Source organism: Malania oleifera, chromosome 13, assembly GCF_029873635.1.
Source record: "Malania oleifera isolate guangnan ecotype guangnan chromosome 13, ASM2987363v1, whole genome shotgun sequence".
NCBI lineage: Eukaryota > Viridiplantae > Streptophyta > Magnoliopsida > Santalales > Ximeniaceae > Malania > Malania oleifera.
This window is the reverse complement of record NC_080429.1, coordinates 85,741,752-85,762,278: the sequence shown is the minus strand read 5'-3', so window position 1 is coordinate 85,762,278 and position 20,527 is coordinate 85,741,752. Positions and strand designations below refer to the sequence as shown.

Sequence of the window (20,527 nt, the reverse complement as noted above, 5' to 3'; positions counted from 1 at the left end):
GAAGTGTTGTTGGTTATTATAATCTTTTAGTATTAGTATTAACTGTGTTAGTATGTTAATTAATGAGAGTTAGTAAGGGTATTATGTTAATTAGAATGTATTTGATTTGTATTATAAATAGAGGGAGAGACCTATCTTCAAGTTAGGTCATTCATTTTAATCAAAATTTCAACATTTTTATACTCTTCATCATGTTGAACCAATTTGGAACTCTTCATTATGCTGAATTGTCCATAAAAAACATACCAAATGATGCTACAAAAGCAGAAACAAGCAGATACGAAATTACAACACAACAGAAACTGGTCATCTTTGCAACATACCTCAAAAAAGGGGTCTATGGCCTATGGCTGCAAGCCGTTGACCATAGTTCACACTCACATTCAGCAGCAGGAGGCACCTTTGATTGGAGCTCTGACATCACTGTGGTGAGATGTCAGCAATGCAGGTGAATGACATTGGCAAGCTTCTTCCTGCTACGGCTAAGTTTTTCTTGGTGACCTTTTGTAGTTATCTCATAATGATTACTAGAAGAAAAAAAAATTGGAAGAAGATGATGAAAAATACAATAAAAGAAAGGGAAAGAGGGAGCCCTAATTAAGGAATTGAGAGAGCAATTACTTAAAACACTTTTGACTTACTGTTTCATTTAATAAAATTTGTGAATTTACCTGAATGGGTTGCAAGTTAATCCTCAAATCTTGGAGAATGTTTGGTTTTTCCAGAGACAGTGGAGGAGTTTTTGGCAATTCATTTTTTTGGTTTTGGTAAGTTCTGGTAGGAAAAAGGAAGGTAAGGAGTTATGGAAATGTGCTTTCTTTGCAATATTTTGGGGCCTGTGGATGGAGCAAAATGTGAATATTTTCTCAGGGAAGAAGCTGTCATTTCTGTTGATTTGGGAGAAGTTTTATTATTTGGCTTCTCTTTGGTGTGTGGGTAATGGGAACATCAAGGGGGTGTTTTTATTCGGCTATTCAACGCGATTGGCATTCCTTGTTGGCTTGTTAGGGCGTGCAGATTGTTCTGGGTTGTTTTTCATGCTTTCTGGTTTCTTTTCTTTTGGCTTTTTCTGGGGTTACCCATAGTGTGGAAAGGAGACGTCTTATTCTCATGTTTGTACATTCTTAATCTGTCAATGAATTTCTTTTGTTACCAGAAAAATATCCATATGATATTTGACATGTGAAATTAGATGTCATGTTGCTTTTATTTTTTGTGTTAATGAAATCATCTTTGTGATATTTGTTCTGAATTCCTCTCTTGGTACCAACTCTTTAGTTTTGGAAAATAAGAATCTGTTAATTGTTCTGTTTATACTGCACTGGGCATTTTGATCTGCAAAGCAATCTTTGTTTTTGGGAACAGCCTACATGGCATGCTTGTGTTTTTGTTTGTTTAGTCCAGGTAAGTAGTGCATGTTTCAACTCTCATGATTTCCATCAAGAAATCTCTGGAAAGTTGACTCTTATGGTTGTTGTGTTCACAGTACCTTCAAATCTTGCTGTTTACAGAAGCTCATCTGTACATTATTTCCAGTTTGGAGAAAATTTTAATGCTCAATTTTTACGTCTTGTTGCAGATGAATATGGTCAAGGTCTCTAATATATTTGGCATTGATCCGAAACCATTTGATCCCAAGACATATAAGGAAGAGGATACAGTTGTGGCAGATGAATCTGGTGCTAATAAACGTATTCGCTTGGAAAACAATATTGTGCGCTGGAGGAGTGTTAGAAATCCAGATGGCACAACTTCCGTAAGGGAATATTGGATTCTTGGTTGTATACATATTTTATGCCTCTGCATGCATGCAATGCATACAAAACTACATTGTAGACAGATGCAAACATCTTTTCTCTCTGAAATGTAGTGGTCTTCCTGTGTTAACTGTGTTTGTGCAAGTTTGATGTGTTATATTTTGATGGGTGAATGCTGCTTGCGTGTAGTGACAATTTTTTTTAAAAAATAAAATTTTGTGCTGTTTGGTATTGATTTTATTGGTTTAATGCTCTTAGCCTGCCAAAATTCTGGAAAATTATTTTTAAATAAATGCATTGTTCATATATATTTTTTACAATCATTTTTTAAAAGCATTGTGTTCATAATAAAGTTAATTGTTGAATGTCTGGGATGTTCTTTTAGAAGAGGAAGTTATCTCTGTAAAAACGATTTAATTATCATCTGCTAGTGGTTTTGGATTGGAACACAATATCTAATAATTAACTGCGAATCTTAGTGTAGATCAGGCTTCTTGACCGTGGAAAAAAATTGGTACTCTAGCACCAGAAATTGTGCTACTGTTTAAAGAGAAAGGAGGGACTGCATATGCTTACTTTACAATTGTCTGTAAAAAAAATTGGTACTCTAGCACCAGAAATTGCGCTACTGTTTAAAGAGAAAGGAGGGACTGCATTTGCTTACTTTACAATTGTATGGAGACCAAGGTGCAATGAAAGCTCAATAACATAGTTGTTTTAAAATAAACTTTACAGTGGTGACTGTTATAATTCAAAGCAAATGTTATTGATATTAGGTGTGTATGTTTAGTGCTGTTTGTGATGGCAGAATTGAGAACTCTCTCATGGAAATAAATTTGGAGGCTGTCAATTGCTTGTAGGTGGCAGTTCTTTTGCTTTCAACACCTCGCTGTTGGCTCTGTTTTTTTATTTAGCACTGGATCTAATATTTAATCAGTTAATTTCCAAAGTTGGTTGTGCTTTAGTACAGTGGTATACAAGAATACAATTGTTGTTTATAGCCTTTCAGGAGGAATGTCTAATATTTGCTTTGGACATGCAGTATGAAAGCAATGCACGCTTTGTCAGGTGGTCAGATGGCAGTTTACAATTGTTGATTGGGAATGAAGTTCTTGACATATCTGTGCAAGATGCACAGCATGATCAAGCACACCTTTTTCTTAGACATGGAAAGGTGAGTCATCACATCCATTCAGCATGCTTAATTAAAAAATACATGTGAACCAAGGAGAGATATATGGATGCATATATTTTTGTGGACATACATCTGTGCATGCAGACAAAGCCATTTAGGCATCTTGACAATAGCTAAAAGAAAGCAAATATATGGGTCTTGGAGAATTTAAGAAAGGCTATCTTTAGGACACTTTGTATTTAACTGCCTATCTCTAAAGGTATATTCGGTACTCTAGTTGAGTTGACTTGATGTAGTGGGGGACTCAAACTCGACTCAATTCATAAACTTTAAGCTCAAAACGTGAGTCAAACTTGGTCAGTTTTATAATTGTTGAATTTGAGTTTGACTCAGCTGTATGTTCTTAAACGCTAGCTTCGCTCAATTAAGGTTGATTAATTATATAATATATATAATATATTTATTATGCAGAATGTATAATAAAATAATAAAGAAAATAGAAGCTGGATTAGGCTCTTAAGCTCATAACTAGTTTTGCGAAAAACTCGAAACTGACTTGTCACATACTCTAGTACTTCAAGCTCCACTCAAACTTGAATATAGTTAGAGCAGACTCAAGCTCGAGTAGCTCACAGGTCAGGCTTAACTCACTTTACACCTCCATCTACATCTCATTACATCCAGTTTTTTCTTCATGTTTTGTCTTAGTTCAGTCTTCTCCAGTTTTAGTTTTAGCTTTGAATCTTGAAAAACTAAAAAATAAGTTAAAGCTTTTATAATTTTTTTGGAAAACTATAAAATGGAAAATAGATATGTTTTCCAATTTCTACTACTAAATGGGCTCTTTAGTTTTCCAGAGAAGAGATACAAAGAAAAATGGACAACTTTAGGGTCTAGAGTTAAAATATTAAATGGGTGAAGAATTAAAGAAATTCTGGTCTAAAGCCTGAATTCTCCTGTTATGAATGTTGGAGAAATGGACAGATTCAAGAACCAACAAATAAGATGAGTCATTTCCCTTTTACTCAAGTGCACTGCAGAATGGTGTTCCTGACAAACCACGTTCCTTGGGTAAAAAAAATAGTTAGAAATGGATGTGTTTTGAAAATTAGGACGATGATAGGGATACGGAAAAAATCGCGAAAATGGAAATGTTATTTACTTCATTGCCAGTTCCCCCTGCCAAAAAAAAAGGGGGAAAAATAGAAAACCTGGGATAATAAATAATGGATTTTTGTGGGTTTCCCTTAAAACTGCATCTTTACTCTGAAACAGGGGTCTATTCTAGGGACTCTAGTTCTTCTACTGAGGTCATAAAGGGTAAAGTTGATCTTAGGAGGATCTTTCGAAAAGGATATTTGTACATACTAGTTGTTCAAATGATGCATCTAGGGACTTTAGCTCCTCTTCTGAGGTCAAGAAGGGTAAAGTAGATCTTGAGAGAAGCTTTCAAGAAGGATGCTTGTGCATGCTAGTCACTGAATTTACTGTAATGATGCATCTAGCACTGGCAATTCCCATTTCAGAGCTTCATGCCTAACTTGTGGGGCTATAGGAAAAGAATTGTGAATTACCTTTTGGTGCTTTACCAATTTCTTTTTTAAATTTTCCAATAGAACACCAGGACATTTTATAAAATTATCGTTGTCTGGGGTTCTGTTTGCATTTTTATTTGTACAAAACCATTCATACTTCTCACCATGTCCTGTTTTGGGGAATGGAATTGTGTTGAAAATTTTTACTTTGTTTTTCTACACTCCTAAAATGCAGGGAATCCTCCAATCACAAGGGAGACTTCTGAAGAAAATGAGGTTTATGCCATCTTCACTGTCATCAAATTCTCATCGGTTGTTGACTGCTCTTGTTGATTCACGCCACAAAAAGGTTTATAAGGTTAAGAATTGTGTCACGAATATTGATCCAGAGAGGGAAAAGGAGGAAAAAGAAAAGGTAATTAGTTAATTAAAGAATAACTTTTTTTGGTATTTAGTATTTTGAGGAGCGGGGTATGCCTATACTGAGCACCCCCAACCCAGGTGTTACTATTTCCCAAGGTCCTAGGTTTGACTCACTCCATGCCTAGCACTTTGCGCTCCCTTGTAACCAAATGAAGAGTATTGTTTTTAACTTTTCATTCTTGTTTTGATCTTGTAGGCTCTAAGTCAGACAATCAGAGCTAATGAACTTCTTAGTCGGAAGCGGGAAAAGGTAAACAGGAAGTATACACAAACTGTGGATAGGGGTCGCCAACTTTCGCCCGGTTTCTTAGAGGAAGCACTTGATGAGGTCTACCTTTGCGTCTCGTTTACTTTATCCCATATTTTTATTCAATTTGTGTTTTTCTTTGCACTTTATGCTTGGGCAGTGCCTTAAATTTGGGAATATTTGTTAATTTCACCGCAGTAGACTTGCCCTTCATGAAGAATGACCAACATTTATCCCTTGCATGCTTATGAAATTAGGATGATCTTTCACTTCAATGGAACAAGCATTTTGTTAGAAGATTTCAGATTTTATCTTGGAGGGCTGAAAGCTAAAGGCCCAAGTAAATATAATGGCAAAATCATAAGTTAGTCCTTGTACTATTGAGCGAAAATCATTTTAGTCCCGATACTCTTAGTTGGTACATTATGGACTTTTGACTACTAAATTTATGCAATTAAATTTCACTCCATGACTATTGCTTCTTCTTCTTCAAAGAATTTCTTTAGATCTTGTTTGGAACTTGGAAAATATTAGGGAAAGAAAAGGAAAATATGAACAAATCCCACTTTTTCATGTTTGGTTATCAAGGAAGGTAAGAAAGAAAATAAAAATAATATGACATATCATTAATGTTTAATTTTTCTTCATTTATAATCATATTATAAAATTTCTTATTTTTAATAGTATTTGATATGGAGAAAATGCAATGCAAAATGATTTTTCTTCTTATTTTTCTAAATGGACCCGTGAATAGTGTAGGCTCATAGTAGTCTACTAATAATACAACAAAGTGAAAACCCGCCAAGGTGGGCTTAGTGGTAAGGGTGGACAAAGGCTGAAAGTGGTCCTAGGTTTGATTCCTCTCTGGGTCTCCTCGACTTGCCTGGGGGCTGGCTTCTGCGGGTGTGGTCAGTTCCTTCTTGAGTTTAGGTAAGGAGGTGACTCAGGTTTCCTAGGATATCAAACAAATAAATAAATACATAAATAAAAAAGGAAAAAAGGAAAAAATACAACAACTATAACGACAAAAATGTGTAGTGCTAGGTCAACAATTTGTTAACCTCAACAAGTTTCATTAATGTCATTGAACCTAATTTAGATGTCAAATGTAATTATGTAAACTTATGGAATATAGGTCATCAATACCAATTAAAAGTGTAGGAACTAAAATGGTTTTTACTTAATGGTATTGGAGTAATTCATGATTTTATTCAAAAATGACTTTGTTCTTATTTTTTATATATGCACTTTTTTCTATGCAATTTGTTGGAATGAAATGCCCACATTTTTAAGGGACAGTCACTGATCCTATCATTGGTTTGGAATATAATTGGTTTTCTAGGGTCAATTTTTGGCTTTCTCCTTAGGATTCTTTGAAGTGATTGGCATTTCGGATTTGCAGAGAGATTTGATGGATTTGCTCATGTTTTATGTCTTTTCCTTGCTCTTCTTTTATCCTTTCTGTCACCCCCCCCCCCTTTTTTTTTTTTTTTTCTTTCCTGCTTCTTGATTTAGCAGGATGCCTCATCCTCTGTCTCTCCTCCCTGAATGAAAATTTTTATTTCTATCAAAAGAAAAAGTTACATCTTTCTTGTGTTGGAATTTCAATAAATTTTCTTCACTTTACTATTGATTAGGATGAGGAACCCGATTATCATGAATCTCGTCGCCTTGCTTCCCGCCGCCGTTTTGAGGAAGACTTGGAGGTAGAAGCACGAGCTGAGAAGCGGATTATGAATGCAAAGAAGGTAGATATGTTTTAATTTCTTGAGCAAATCGACTTATTCTCATTCCTTTTTTTTTTTTTTTTTTTTAACGCCTCGGACTATTAACTACAGGGACACAAGGAAACTCCTCGCAAGTCATCTGTGCCAGCTGTCAAAACATCTCGGCGTCCAGTAGATTTCTCTGACAGTGAGAGAGAGGAGTCTGAGTATGAAAGTGATGGGGAGGAAGATGAAAGATCCCCCCCACGGAAGAGGACTGTTGAATCGGAGCTGGAATATGAAGAAGAAGAAGAAGATGAAGAGCAACATGATGATGAAGAGGCAGCAGCTAATGAAGCTTCAGAGGAGGAGGAGGAGGAGGAGACTGAGGTATGCAAATCTTTGACATTCTTCAATATTTATTTCAGTGGGATTTGTTTCTGCTATCATATAAAAAGTAGGTATACAAATTGTTCGATGTCCTATCTACAACCATGATCAAGGCTTGAGGATATGTGTACTTTGTTCAGTGTTTTCTATGATCCTCCATAAAAGACTAATTTGGATATTCCTTTTTAGTTGCAAGAGTCCCTTCTCTACAGATAGATAGCAAAAATTCAAACTGCCTGTTGGGTTTTCTCATTGAACCCTAAAGCAAAACAAATACATGGAACATTTTAAAGCATGAAATCTCAGAATCCTAATTGTTGCAGAATTCTTGCAGTTATTACCTTGAAGGACCTGCATCTTGGATAATTAACTGGGAAATAATAATACGGTTCTGCTCACTGATTACAGTTTTTGGGGCACAAATAAATTATGAAATTGAGAAATAGGAGACCCTTCGGATAATTAGAGAAATCAATTAAACTGATAAAGAGATGTGAATTCAGTGAAGCCTATATGTTTAAAATGTGTTTGTTTCATCTGAATGGCACTGCACAGTGAAAACTGGCGTTTGTTTTACCCTTTTATAATGGTCGCTAAATTAAGGGTACAATATTATTGTTTGAATGTTGGTTACATTTAAATTATTTTATTTAATTATCTTTGTTCCCCAAAAAAAATATGTCCTTTAGGAAAACAAGAGTCCTATTCATATTAAAAATCCTTTAACTAATGTCTTATGTACAGATTGGAAGAAAATAGTTCATTGATTATCTAAATTAGTTACATACTTCATGTACACCTTTTGCTTATGGTGTTTAGATTGGAATTATAAGTATTAAGGAATGTGCAGATATTGAAGAGGGAATGACAGACCACAAACTGAATTTTCTTTTGGGGGGACCAAAATTTCACGTTTATAGCTTTCACTTATCTATGAGTAGAGCAGAATTTAAGTCACCTAGATAATGCATTGCTTCAATAGTAGTATAAAACCCCAGGGCTTGCCAAATATATTCAGTAAAAAGTTATTAAATTCACATTTCAAAAAATAAAATTTTAAAACTTTTAAATTTAACTTTTATCTTTCACTAACAAAGAAAAAGTTCTTATAATGTTGCACTGCTCAATCTCTAAGAAAGAAGATGTTTTGTGTCTTCCCACCTGTGTTTTTCATTTAATTTTAATTTTATATTATAGAAAATACATATTTTATCAATGTTTTAAAAAGCACAATTGAGGCCTCCCTCAAGATGCAATGTGCCTAAAATGCCTTGAGGCATAGTCTGAAATGCTAAGCTCTCAAGGTGCAAGTGCATAGATAACACTTACACATTTGAACATAAAAGCCTTGTGCACTTTTTTGGTTGAGGATTTTGAATTTTGAGTTTTTTCATTTTAAGTTAACTTTGTTCTCAAACTAGGCTCATGAAACTTTATCATTTTGTGAAGAGAGGACGAAGGAATGCTCTAATTTGAGTGAATATCTAAATCTTTTGAACATAAATCTTTCTAAAATGCTGCAATCTCAAAATGCAAGTGCATAATAAAATAAAGCCTACACATTTGCACAAAAGGGTGTGCCTTTTGAGCTATTTTGGTTTAGGAGTTTGCGTTTTGAGTTTGTGCATTTTAAAATTAAATGTGGTCTTAACCTAGGTCACATAATTCAATCATATGTGTAAGAGTAAGGAATGTTCTAATTTGAGTGAATCTCTAGAACTTTTGAATATAAACCTTTCCGAAACAATTGAAAGTTGCATCTTGGATCTGAATTTTTTTTGTTATGATTACCTCTTAGCATAGTTTACTTGAATATTTAATTGATAAACTTAGATTGGGCGAATTTACAAATCATACCTAATTACTTTTTTAAAATTTTATTAGTAATTTCTTATTTTTAGATGTTTTTAATATATATGTAGTTTATTTATTTATTTGTAAAAATAAATTCTGAAAAGGTTTACCACCTTAATGCCTCAAGGCTTAAGCCTCACTTCATATGAGGGTAAAAATGCCTCATTACTCGTTTGCTAAAATGCCTCACATTACTCCATGTTTTAAAGCATTGTATTTTATCTATTTTGATGCAGAGAAAAAAAAAATCTTTCCTTGTCATTTTAGGTCAGAGAATATTGAATTTGTTGCTTTTTGTGATTGCCATAGTCTTTTTTGTGTGTGTGAACATATTATTTCAGGATTTTTGAAAAAAAATTATTAGTTCTTGGTTAATAGAATTAAATGTATCGTAAATGGAATACTAGAACCTTCAGACCCTTTACTTGGAGGGTTTTGATAGACTTATGATTGAATTGTTAGTTGGATTGGTGCCTGATCTTGGAGGTTAGTGCCATGTGGCTAGAAAGGCCATCTGAGGAGGAGGAAGTGGGAAGAGTTGTGTTTGATTTGGAAGAGGACAAGGTTTTAGGTCCTTATTGTTTTACTATGGCTTATTTCCAGGTATGCTGGCATGGGGGAAGGACTGTCTGACAAAAGTGTGTTGAATTTTATGCTAATGGTGTGGTGGGAGGAGTACTAACCATTCATAACCCTTATGCCAAGGTAAGACAAGTCTATTGAAGTGGGGGATTTTAGGCTTGTTAGCATCAGTACCACTAGTCGATAAGATCTTAGTAAAGGTTCTTTGTAATAGAATGTGTGATGTGCTGGCAGATAAATTTCTTGTTTGTTTGAGGGTTAGTTTGTCCAAAAGTAGAATTGCAGGCATTAATAAAGGTTAATCTGTTTTGGATGGAGCTCTTGGAGCTTAAAAGCTGATGGGATGCACCTTGGGTTATTGGAGGAGACTCCAACATGGTGTTGTACCCTTATGAACGAAGTGGGGGTGGAGCAGAGAATTGCTGCATGAGAGAGTTTCTGGACCTCACCAATGTGAATGCCCTCATTGGTGGTGCTTTCACTTGGTTAAAATCCACCTTCTCGAGACTTGATAGGTTCCTTATCTCAGTGAATTGGGATATTCACTTTTCCAAAACCACTCAAGAGCTCCTTCCTAGGTTCACATTGGATCACTTCCCTATTCTCATTGACCCAGGAGGGGTCCAATCCCAATTCACTTAAAAAAAATGTGGTTAAAGCATGATGGCTTTGGGGACCACGTAAGCTTTGGTGGTCCATGTCGCGTGTTGAGGGGAAAGCTAGCTTTATGCTAACTTCAAAACTGAAGGAATTGAAAAGAGAAGCTCAAAGTGTGGAATAAAAGCATATTTGGGAACATTCAGGCAAAGACGACCATTATTCTTAACATCATGATCCTTGATGAGCAAGAGATAAGACAAGGGTTCAGTACTGATTAAAGGGCCGAAAGAGTTTTGTTGAAGAAGGAGCTGACCGAGGTATTAGCCCTGAAGAGATCTCCTGAAGGCAAAAATCTAGAGCCTTATGGCTCAAAGAGGGAGACCGGAATACCATATTTTTCCATTGAACTGCAATGCCCATCGCAGATTGAACACCATTTCTAGCATTGAAATTGCGGGGAACACCTTCACTGAGGAAGTGGACATCAAAAGGGGAATCTGCAACTTTTATTAAGTTCTTTACTCTGAATTCAGAAGTTGGAGACCTGTAGTGGATGACATTGATTTTAAATCAATCAGCCCCTCCACCACAGAGTGGCTTGAGAGACCTTTTGAGGAAGCAGAAATCCTATTTAAGCCATTAGAGATTGCAATGGAGACAAAGCGCCAGGGCAAATGGGTTCTCCTTACCTTTCTTCTAGTCAAAATGGGGCGAGCTCAAGGAGGACTTTACTAAAATTTTTAAGGAATTCTTTAGATCGGTTAGATTTGTGAGTAGCATCAATGCCACTTCCCCCCTTACACTGACTCTGAAGCAACCTGGGGCAACCAACATTAAGGACTTTGGGCCAATTAGCTTGGTGGGAAGTATTTATGGGATCCTTGCTGAAGTCATTGCTATGGGGATTAAAAATGCCACTCCGGAAGTCATTGGACAACATCAATACGCCTTTGTGGTGGGAAGACAAATAATGGGGCAGACCTCACAGCTAACAAGGCGGTGAATACTTACCGGAGGGAAAAGAAAAATGGGGTGGCATGCAAAGTTGACATGGAGAAAGCTTTTGATCACGTCAAATGGAACTTCCTTCTCTATACTCTTCAGAAAAATGGATTTTGAGGGGCGTTGGTGTAGTTGGATTGCTCATTGCATCAACACACCAAGCCTCTGAGTGTTAATCAATGGGCGCCCCACTGATTTCTTTTGCTCCTCCAGAGGACTGGGAGAAGGGGACCCTCTATCCTCTTTTTTTTTATCTTGGCGATAGAGGTGCTGAGCCTCATCTTTGAAAAAGCTACGGGGAAGGGCTGCTCAAAGGAATTAGAGTTGGCAGGCACGAAAGGTCCATGGACATCATGTATCTCCTGTTCGCAGGTGGTTATCATTTTTTTGTGAGGATGACCCTTTCCATATTCTGAATCTGAGATGTATCTTGGCAGGGTTTGAGGCGGTTTCCGTTTTGAAAGTTAACCTTGGAAAAAGAGAAATAATTTTGGTTGGATAAACTGTAGATGGGCCTCTCCTTGCTGGCCTTCTGGGCTGCAAAATGGGTACTTTCCCTATTGACTACCTTGGGCTACCTCTCGATGCCAAATTTAAAGATAAAGTAGTGTGGGATCTCATCATTGAAAAATTTGAAGAAGGGCTGGCTGGATGGAAGAAGACTTTCTTATCAAAAGGTGGCAGACCCACTCTCATTAAAAGCACCTTGAAAAATCTCCTATTTACTGTCTCTCCTTCCCCTTCCGACTTCATTTGCCAAGAGACTTGAAGGAATTCAAAGGAGGTTGCTTTGTGGGAGCTTCAGGGCAGAATTCAATTTTCACCTTGTCAAATGGGGCATTGTGAAACAACCCCATCATTTAGGAGGCTTGCGTTTGAAGTCCCTCCACATTTTCAATAAAGCCTTGTTTGGGAAATGGTTGTGGAGATTCATGATTGAGATAGACCCACCTTTGGCGGGGAATCATTGCTGTAAAATATGGGCTTCAACATAACGATTGGATCTCCCAGGTTAACAAAGGACCATGCGGTGTAGGGTTGTGGAATTTCATTAGAAAATGTTTGAATGATTTCGCTTCTTGTATCAGATTTCAGGTGGTGAATGGGGAAAATATTTATTTTTGGCATGACTCATGGTGTGATCAAGAAGCTCTTAGTGTCTTATTTCCAGCCATTTACAGCTTGACATGTGATAAAGATGCCTGCGTCAGTCAACACCTCTCAAACCTCAGATCAGGGGCCCTTTTGGAACATCCCCTTAGAAATGTGGAAGATTGAGAACTCAACCAGCTCACAGACTTTTACAGCTTTCTTTACAGCTACCAGCACCATAATAGTACTGATCTTCCTGTTTGGGCCTTAGATGAGAAGAGGGGGGGGGGGGGTCCTCACTGTTAGATCCTTCTACAGGAAGCTCTTCCCTTTGGAGTCAAACAACTTTAGTTTCCCTTGGACTCGGATTTGCAGGACAGATGCCCCTGCAAAAGTTGCCTTCCTTGCATAAAACGCAACCCACAGTAAGATTTTGACTCTGGAAAATTTGCAAAGGGTCTGTTAGTCGCCAACAGATGTCCCCTTTGCATGGCTGATGCAGAATCTGTAGAGCACGTCCTCCTTCGTTGTACTTGAACCAAGAATCTTTGGAATATGGCATCGTCTCTGATAGGACAACAGTGCGTTCTCACTAACTCTGTGGGAGGGGAACTTTGGGCCTGGAAAGGGATTCGAGCAGCAAAGGAGAAGAGAGAGGCTATGCCCCTCATTCCACTTGAAATTTTCTGGTGCATTTGGAAAGAGATGAATGAGTGAGTGTTTTTGAAATTCTACCTCAGCAATCGAGATCAGCAAAGAGCACTGGTTTACCATGGTCAATAGCTGGCATAGTGGGACTGTTGTTGATGACTATGATGTAATCTTTGAATTGTATGACACCCTTCAGGGTGCTTGATTCATTGTACCATGGGCTGGCATCCCCTTGATGCCTTTTCAATAAAGTTTACTCATAAAAAAAATGTTGAAACTAGTGTCCTTTCCATTTATGCATTGGTGGCAGGGTGTAGCAGCCTGGACTGCGCTGGCATGTCCAGTGTCCAATGAAAGTTTGTTGGTTTTGGATACCATTGTGTTTGTTCTCTCTTTGGAGGGTGCATATTTTTATTTCAGGTGTAAACATTAGGAAAGCATTAGAGTATTACAGTTACTATAGTTGATTAGGTATGAAGAAATGGTGTTCTTGAATTTTTGTGGTGTTGAGGTAATGGATTGTTTGGGGGAATTTCTTTTCCTTGACATGGAGAGCAATTGGCAACCTATTCTTCATTAGATGTCTTGTAGTTTATTTTAATTTCTTTTCTTTTCCTATTGTATTTCTATTTTTGGTTGTAGGATGCCTTATCCTCTGTAATTTTTCTCTTGCTCTCTTAAAATAATTCTTTTCTTATAAAAAAATGAAGTAAAAAAAATTCTTAGGAACAACAGAGTTCTGTTTTTCTGCTAATAAGCATGTTTTGTAGGTCAACCATAGGCTGAGTATCATTTGATGCAGATTGATGTTCAATTTGTTTGGACTGTAAATGCCACAATTATCATGCCTAGGCTTTAGACTGTACAACGACAGACAACAAAAGAACAAATCAATCCTTAAATCCCACTATGTGGGTCAGCCATATGAATCCTTTTCTGCCAGTTTACATGTCATAATCGGCATGCCTGGGCTCTTGGTTGACCGAAACAGGTTGCAGATCGCGCACACATGAATTTGACTTCCAATTTTAGTTGACTGCATTTTATTATTGTTTTTATTTGTCATTTTTTAATGTATCCAAACACTGGAAAAATAAGTCTAAAATGTATTTTAATGCTGAAAATTGTTGAGGAAGAAAATCAATATATCCGGTAAGCTTTCAGAATGTCAATTGTTGTAGTACTATGGATGGGTGAAAAGATGTATTTTGTACACATTAAATGGTTATCCTCAGAATTTGTCCCATATGAAGTCTGGCTTTAGAAATGTCATGGTATGTTCTATCCTCATTTAATTGTGGTTCCTTGCTATGCCTTTTTTTTTTTAGTGGCATTTAATCACTGCATTACAATTTGTGAACCAAGTTAACACAGGAGCCTTCGGAAGTGAAATAGGCACGTAGTCTCTAACGAGATCATTATACGCACCATATGGAATTATTTACTGAATATTTTTCTTAAGATTGAAGATTTGAACTGATGGGTGATACTGTCCTAAAATAAGCTGAAGGAAATGTGTTGGTTGCAATGATTAGATTGGGTTGATTTCTTACGGAACTTGTATAGTGTGGTGTGTCTACACAATGCGTATGCTCATATGTAAACTTACACACATAAAGATGCAGAGTTGTGTGCACACACGCCTCACCTTCAAGCAAAATAAGTATAGACTTGGTAGCAGTCGTATAAATCTGCAGGATGATGAGGAGGGGATACCCTTATTTGCTTGCTGTTGGGTTTCGTTGAGCTCAATTTTTCAAAAAATTGTTGCAGGAACCGAAGCCGAAGGGTAGGGAGTCTGGAGGCAGTCTCAAGCGCAAGGATATAGAGTCAGACGAGGACTCACCTCCTAGAAAGACTACAACCCATCGCAGAATGGCATTTGTTTATGATAGCGATGATGAATGATTGCTTTTGTTCATTAGTAAAATCTGATATTGCTTGCAACAAGAGTCCGAGAGTTTATGGAACCCATGAATTGCTCTCCCCCCCCCACCCCCCCTCCTTTTTTTTCTCCCTCCCTTTCTTCCTGCTGTACAGAAGTTGGTATCTATAACTGATCATTTCTAGATATTAGATTTCATTTTTGACAGTACATTGTTGTGAGAAAGCTCGTCAATTATTATCAAACTTTTGAATTATATTTTCTTTTTCTAGACAACCCAAGCCCTACCTGAATTGGTTGTATCAGTGGCATGCATGTTAATGATTTATCAATATTCCTGTCAAAATGTTAATAATGTTCTGATAACTAGTCGAATGGTTGCCGCATGTTAAAGTGAGCTCTTTCTTTGTACTAATTTGTAAGGGCCTATGTGCAAGTGTATAGAATTCAAATTTCAACGTTTACCTTTTCCCGTTGTATTAAAAATAAGGCGAATAAAACCGCACAATTTGTGTAGTAAAGCTACTTAAAATTTACAACTATATTTTTAATGCATTAAATGGTTTATTATCTTAATATTGTAAAGTGGTCTTGCATACATGCAAATTTATTCGCAGCTCCTCCAAGTAAAGATCAAGATGATGAATAATTTATTTTTTGAAGATAAGCAAATAATAATAATAATAATAATTGTTTGTTTGTTTGTATATATGTATGTATGTATGTTCCAAGCTTAAGCCCACAGGCTAAGCTTAAAGTATCCATACAACAAAACAATGAAGAAGGAAATTAAAAGTCATTTGGCGCACGTCCTGCACATTTTTTGATACATAATGGGCAATAACGCTGAAGCCCGTGGAATATGGCAAGACGCATTGAGTGAACTTGTGTGAGAGAGCACAAATAGTTAGAGTCTCAGCTTCAGACCCGTATGACGAACGTCCTTAGCATCACAGAGCAAATGAGAAGAGACTCAAAATTATGAGAAAGAGAATCACGAATATGCATTGCTTCAGCCTGGAGAGGAGAGAAGGCTTGAAATTTGGTTCCTTGGAGCAACAATCCTCGCCTGCCGAAGCTTCCCAGAAAGATCCCACACTGTATCGCAGCTCAAGATCAATGATGGATGAGAAGAACGATGAGATTTAAGCAACACTCTTTCACGATGCCCTGCAGGCAAGCAATCTTGTGAAATACATACACGTGCTTCATTAATGATCTGGTGTTACCATCAAAATCTTTGCCATGTATAGGTAGATCACATCATCGTTATTTCTCAATTAATGATTCTCTTTCAGCTTCTGCCTAGAGGGAAGAAGGTCAACCAACATTCTATACATGAAGAAAGCTTAATTTTTGGTCTACACTTCAATCAAGGTTGATTCACCATTCTGAGTACCAAGCAAGGGTAGATTAGAAGGGGCAAACCAGAAATCCAATGCAATTCCCAGGCTGAAAGATTTCCTTCTCCCAATGATTGCAGTTTTAATTTCATTCATACAAAGTTTGAGAGCATGAATTTCAGATGTTGGATGGAATTAGAAATTTTTTTATATTACATCTTGTCCAAATCCTCCCTAAAAATGTTCTTCCACGCCAAAGAAACATAGTTGGGATCCTGGGAATCCAAATGGAAGAATGGAGGAAAACAAAATGCTTTACAAGTTCTAGCCCGTAAGCAATTTGGTTTATCCAATAATATAAAGACCTGTTTCAAGATTTCAGTCATAATGGTCGGTGCCTTTTTAATTATTTTCTATCACCAAATAGTTAGTTACTTTCTGTCTTCCACAATGCGCACACATGATATAAACACAACCCAAAAAAATAAATGAAAATAAAAATAAATTTTGCACTTTGTAAATGCTCCTTTAAGAAAAATTGAAATTGAGTTAGTGAGAAACAGAATAATCTAATCCTTTAAATAGTTAATTATAACTTTTTGTATTAATTGCAAATTATTCTTTTTAATATGTTAGACAATGCTCACATGTTGAAGAAGAAAAATAACTTTGCATGGAGTGGGTAATCGTAGATTTACAAATATTAGCCGTTTTCTTATAAACAAAAATTACTTGTATGCATACTTTGTGTAAATGAAATCTACAATCTCTCATAAATGGGTTTAATTTGTACAAAAAATTATTAATACAATAAAACAAAATTAACATGCCAACTTAAAATTCTAAAAAATAATGTAAAGCAGGAAAAGAAGATATCAATAAATTTTATTTTTTTATTTTATAATTGAGAAAAAATTGTAAAAGAAAATATATGAAAATTAATGAATAAATTATTCATATATACATGATTTATGAATCCAAAGTTTCAACCTAACATTGACTCGCAGGGCTAGTTTCTTTTTATGCATATATTTTTTACATGGGATAAAATTTAAATATTCCAACGTTAATGAATTTCATTAAATAATTTTTTAAAAATAATCCCAACTCAACAACTTTTCATTACTTTTTTTTAATACTTTTATATTATAAAAATAATTCAAATTATTAGTTTCTACTCTCTTCATTATTTATTTATATTTACATTTACTAAAAGTATAGAATTTTTTTAATTTATATTGTTTGAAAATATAAAAGTATATATATTGTGTAATATTTATGTTTACATACATTAAATAAATTAAAATTTGCATAAATGATTGGAAATATTTTTAAAATATTCAATATAATATATGCATTATAATAAAATTTTTTTGTACTAAAATTATAGAATTAATTTTAATTAATACTATTAAAAAATATACAAATATATCTACTGTGTTGTATTTTTGTTTACATATTACCTAAGTATTATTTGTATTAAGATCCATCTTCTTCTCCCTCTTCTATGTTTTCTTTTCATCCGCTTATTTATTTATTTATTTATACATACATGACAGGTGGACATCCAACAAAAAAAAGAGTCTTTACTACTAGCCTCCCTTTAGGAATCATATTCAAAAATTGATAATAAAAAATTTTCCTCTTTAATTAAACAAATTTGATTACTTCTTTCAATAATTCCTTCCTATTGTTAAAATTGTTTGCTGATCAAGGAAGTTAAGCTAATATTTTTTAAGTGATTTAATTAGCAATTAATCTCACTAAAAACTTATAAAAAAAGTTATACTCAATATTGTTGGCCCTAGAGTCGTGTCTAGAGGGGTGTTGAATAGACTCTTTTGCGGATTATTATTCTTTTCTACAAAATAATAAGACTTGACAAGATACAAACAATCAAATCACAATATAAGCAAAATAAATAACACAATAAATATAAGAAGTATAAGGGAGAGAAGCTTAACACCGAAGTTCAACATGGTTCGGCCTCCTACCTACGACCACGCCTTGCGACACACTCAAGGATTCCAAAATCCACTAACTAATCTCCTTCAAGGACGGAGAAACCTTTACAATCAGAGAACCAATCCCTTCATGCTCACCAAGAGCCAATCAACAATGTTCACCATAACCCCTTATATTAGGTTCACCAAGAGCCTTTTTACAATCAAACGAAAGAGGAGAAAATGTGGTTGATACAAATGATGCTCCTTCTATGAGCTGATTACAACACAAAGCCTCAAACTAATCTCTATAGTAATGAATCTTACACAAGTAAAAAGAGTCAAAGGTGTTTATTAAATTCTAGTAGCTTGTATCTATAGGCAAATGGACGAACAAGTTGTTATATGACTATTGGGCATTTAAAATAATTAAATACTTTGAAAACTAGTCATTTTATGCCCATTGGGTTCAGAATCCTGATGCAAACCGTCGACAGATTCCCCTAAATCGTCAACGGTTTCCCCCAAACCAAAATACATTTAACCTACTACCTGAAACTATCGAAGCACTTGGCCAAACAGTCGATGATTTGCCCCGTTTCTTTCCTTTGGGTGCTTAATCTTGGTTTAAACTAAACTAGGACCAAGTATATGAAAGATTATGATATTAAGATCATTTAAAAGTTGTCCCTTATGAAAATACATTTGATTATAGGATATTATTTATGAAATGCATTTGAAAACTCATTAAATTTTGTTTTAAGAATTTGGTGATGTCCAATATACTAGCATGCATATGCAATTGCTCAACTCTTACTAAATAAACTTGCTTGAATCAGAACTACAAGAGTTACAAACAATTCCTACCTCAAACACTTCCCATTATACATATGTGACTTTACATTTGCTTTAGTTGGTTGTGCTTGAGTTTTTCCGAGTAAGTGTTTGTTTTGATCTTTCCTTACTTGAATGTTCACTCAATCTTTGCATTTGATCCAGTACCTCCATGTCGTACCTATACTAACTTGATGTGCAAAGATTAGTACAACTTAAAATCACCATTGGGTTGTTATCATCAAAATATGTCAATTCGGATTATGTAACCACTAAGGCTGACAATCTCCCCTTTTTTGATGATGGCAAACCATTGGTGTTCTTACGAGATATTATTGAAAGCTCCCCCTTAATTTATGCATATGGTTGAATAAGATATAATTTTTGCTCCCCCTTACTAAATGCATATACGGCATAAATAATTCATTCAAATCGATATTTCATTGGAGTTACATAATTTATTCAAACTAGAAAGTTCATGTTATGTTAAGATAAAAAAAAAAGAAAAAAAAAAGAAACAAATGAACTAACTTTTATCAAAATAGATTAGTAACAAATTTGAGCATTTCATTAAGAACATGTTTGAGCAATCATTACATATTTGTACGCAATATACTAGAAAGGCAAATACATTAAACAAAAACTAACAAATCACCACACCTAACTCATCAAGGTGCTGTCTAATGGAGTAATTTAGTGGTCCACTACCCTTAGGTTTGTCCATATATTCATAAGGGATTTCAGATGGTCTTGATCTGAAGTCCTCCTCTTCCAGTGCTTCTTCTACCTCGTCAATTGGAGCTCTTATTGGTTGATCTTGCTTTAGCAAGATTAAGGATTGCTCATCCCGGACAAAGTGCATTCGGCGCAGGGTGAACTCAGAATATTCATCATCCAATCTTGGACTTACCTCCTCAGTACCTACTAAATGTACATCATGGTGGGAGAGTATGGATGTAAAGAGTCATCCAAATGGTAGGCATCCATTCTTCTTTCTCAGATTGTCTTGCATAATTTGCACAATAATGGAGGGCAGATCAATCCCGTGATTGTGCCATACGCAATACATGGTGAAGATATCTCCGTGTGTTTAATGTCACGTCCACTGTGTATTGGCAAGATGTTATAATTGATCATATAGTACATGAAATTCAATAGTTAAATCCTTGGCCTTTGTTTTAGCTATTTTTGGAATCTATGGATTTCCAGTTACCATTTTGAGCACCTCATGAGGATTTAACCATTCTTTGTACATAGGCCAACCCTTGCTAGGGAGACTTGTGATGTTATATCTGCCACACATCATAATTTCACTCAAACTGTCGGCATCCAAATATATAATCTCACCTCGAACCTTGGAGTGTGCAAGTTCCCTAGGAGTAGTAGATATGAAGTTGGCATAGAACTCTATTGTGTATGGTGACTCATTTTTTGGAATGACTAAGTTACACAAGGAAGAAGAACATACTACAGGTTTTTGGGAGAAAATCGTCGATGGTTTTCTAGAGCCTTGCTGAAATCGTCGACGGTTTCACTGAAAATCTTAGA

General features: G+C 35.6%; 1 protein-coding gene across 1 annotated transcript in view; it reads left to right on the top strand.

Annotated features, from left to right (window-relative positions):
• Positions 1-15,135, top strand: part of LOC131146254 (protein LEO1 homolog) — a 63,600-nt gene extending 48,465 nt beyond the window's left edge. The window contains exons 5-11 of the mRNA XM_058095726.1: positions 1,580-1,756; positions 2,800-2,931; positions 4,663-4,842; positions 5,047-5,178; positions 6,735-6,845; positions 6,936-7,193; positions 14,748-15,135. Of these exons, the coding sequence (XP_057951709.1) occupies positions 1,580-1,756; positions 2,800-2,931; positions 4,663-4,842; positions 5,047-5,178; positions 6,735-6,845; positions 6,936-7,193; positions 14,748-14,882 (1,125 nt within the window). The 3' untranslated portion in view covers positions 14,883-15,135. The remainder of the gene's footprint in view (positions 1-1,579; positions 1,757-2,799; positions 2,932-4,662; positions 4,843-5,046; positions 5,179-6,734; positions 6,846-6,935; positions 7,194-14,747) is intronic.
• The last annotated feature ends 5,392 nt before the right edge of the window (positions 15,136-20,527 follow it).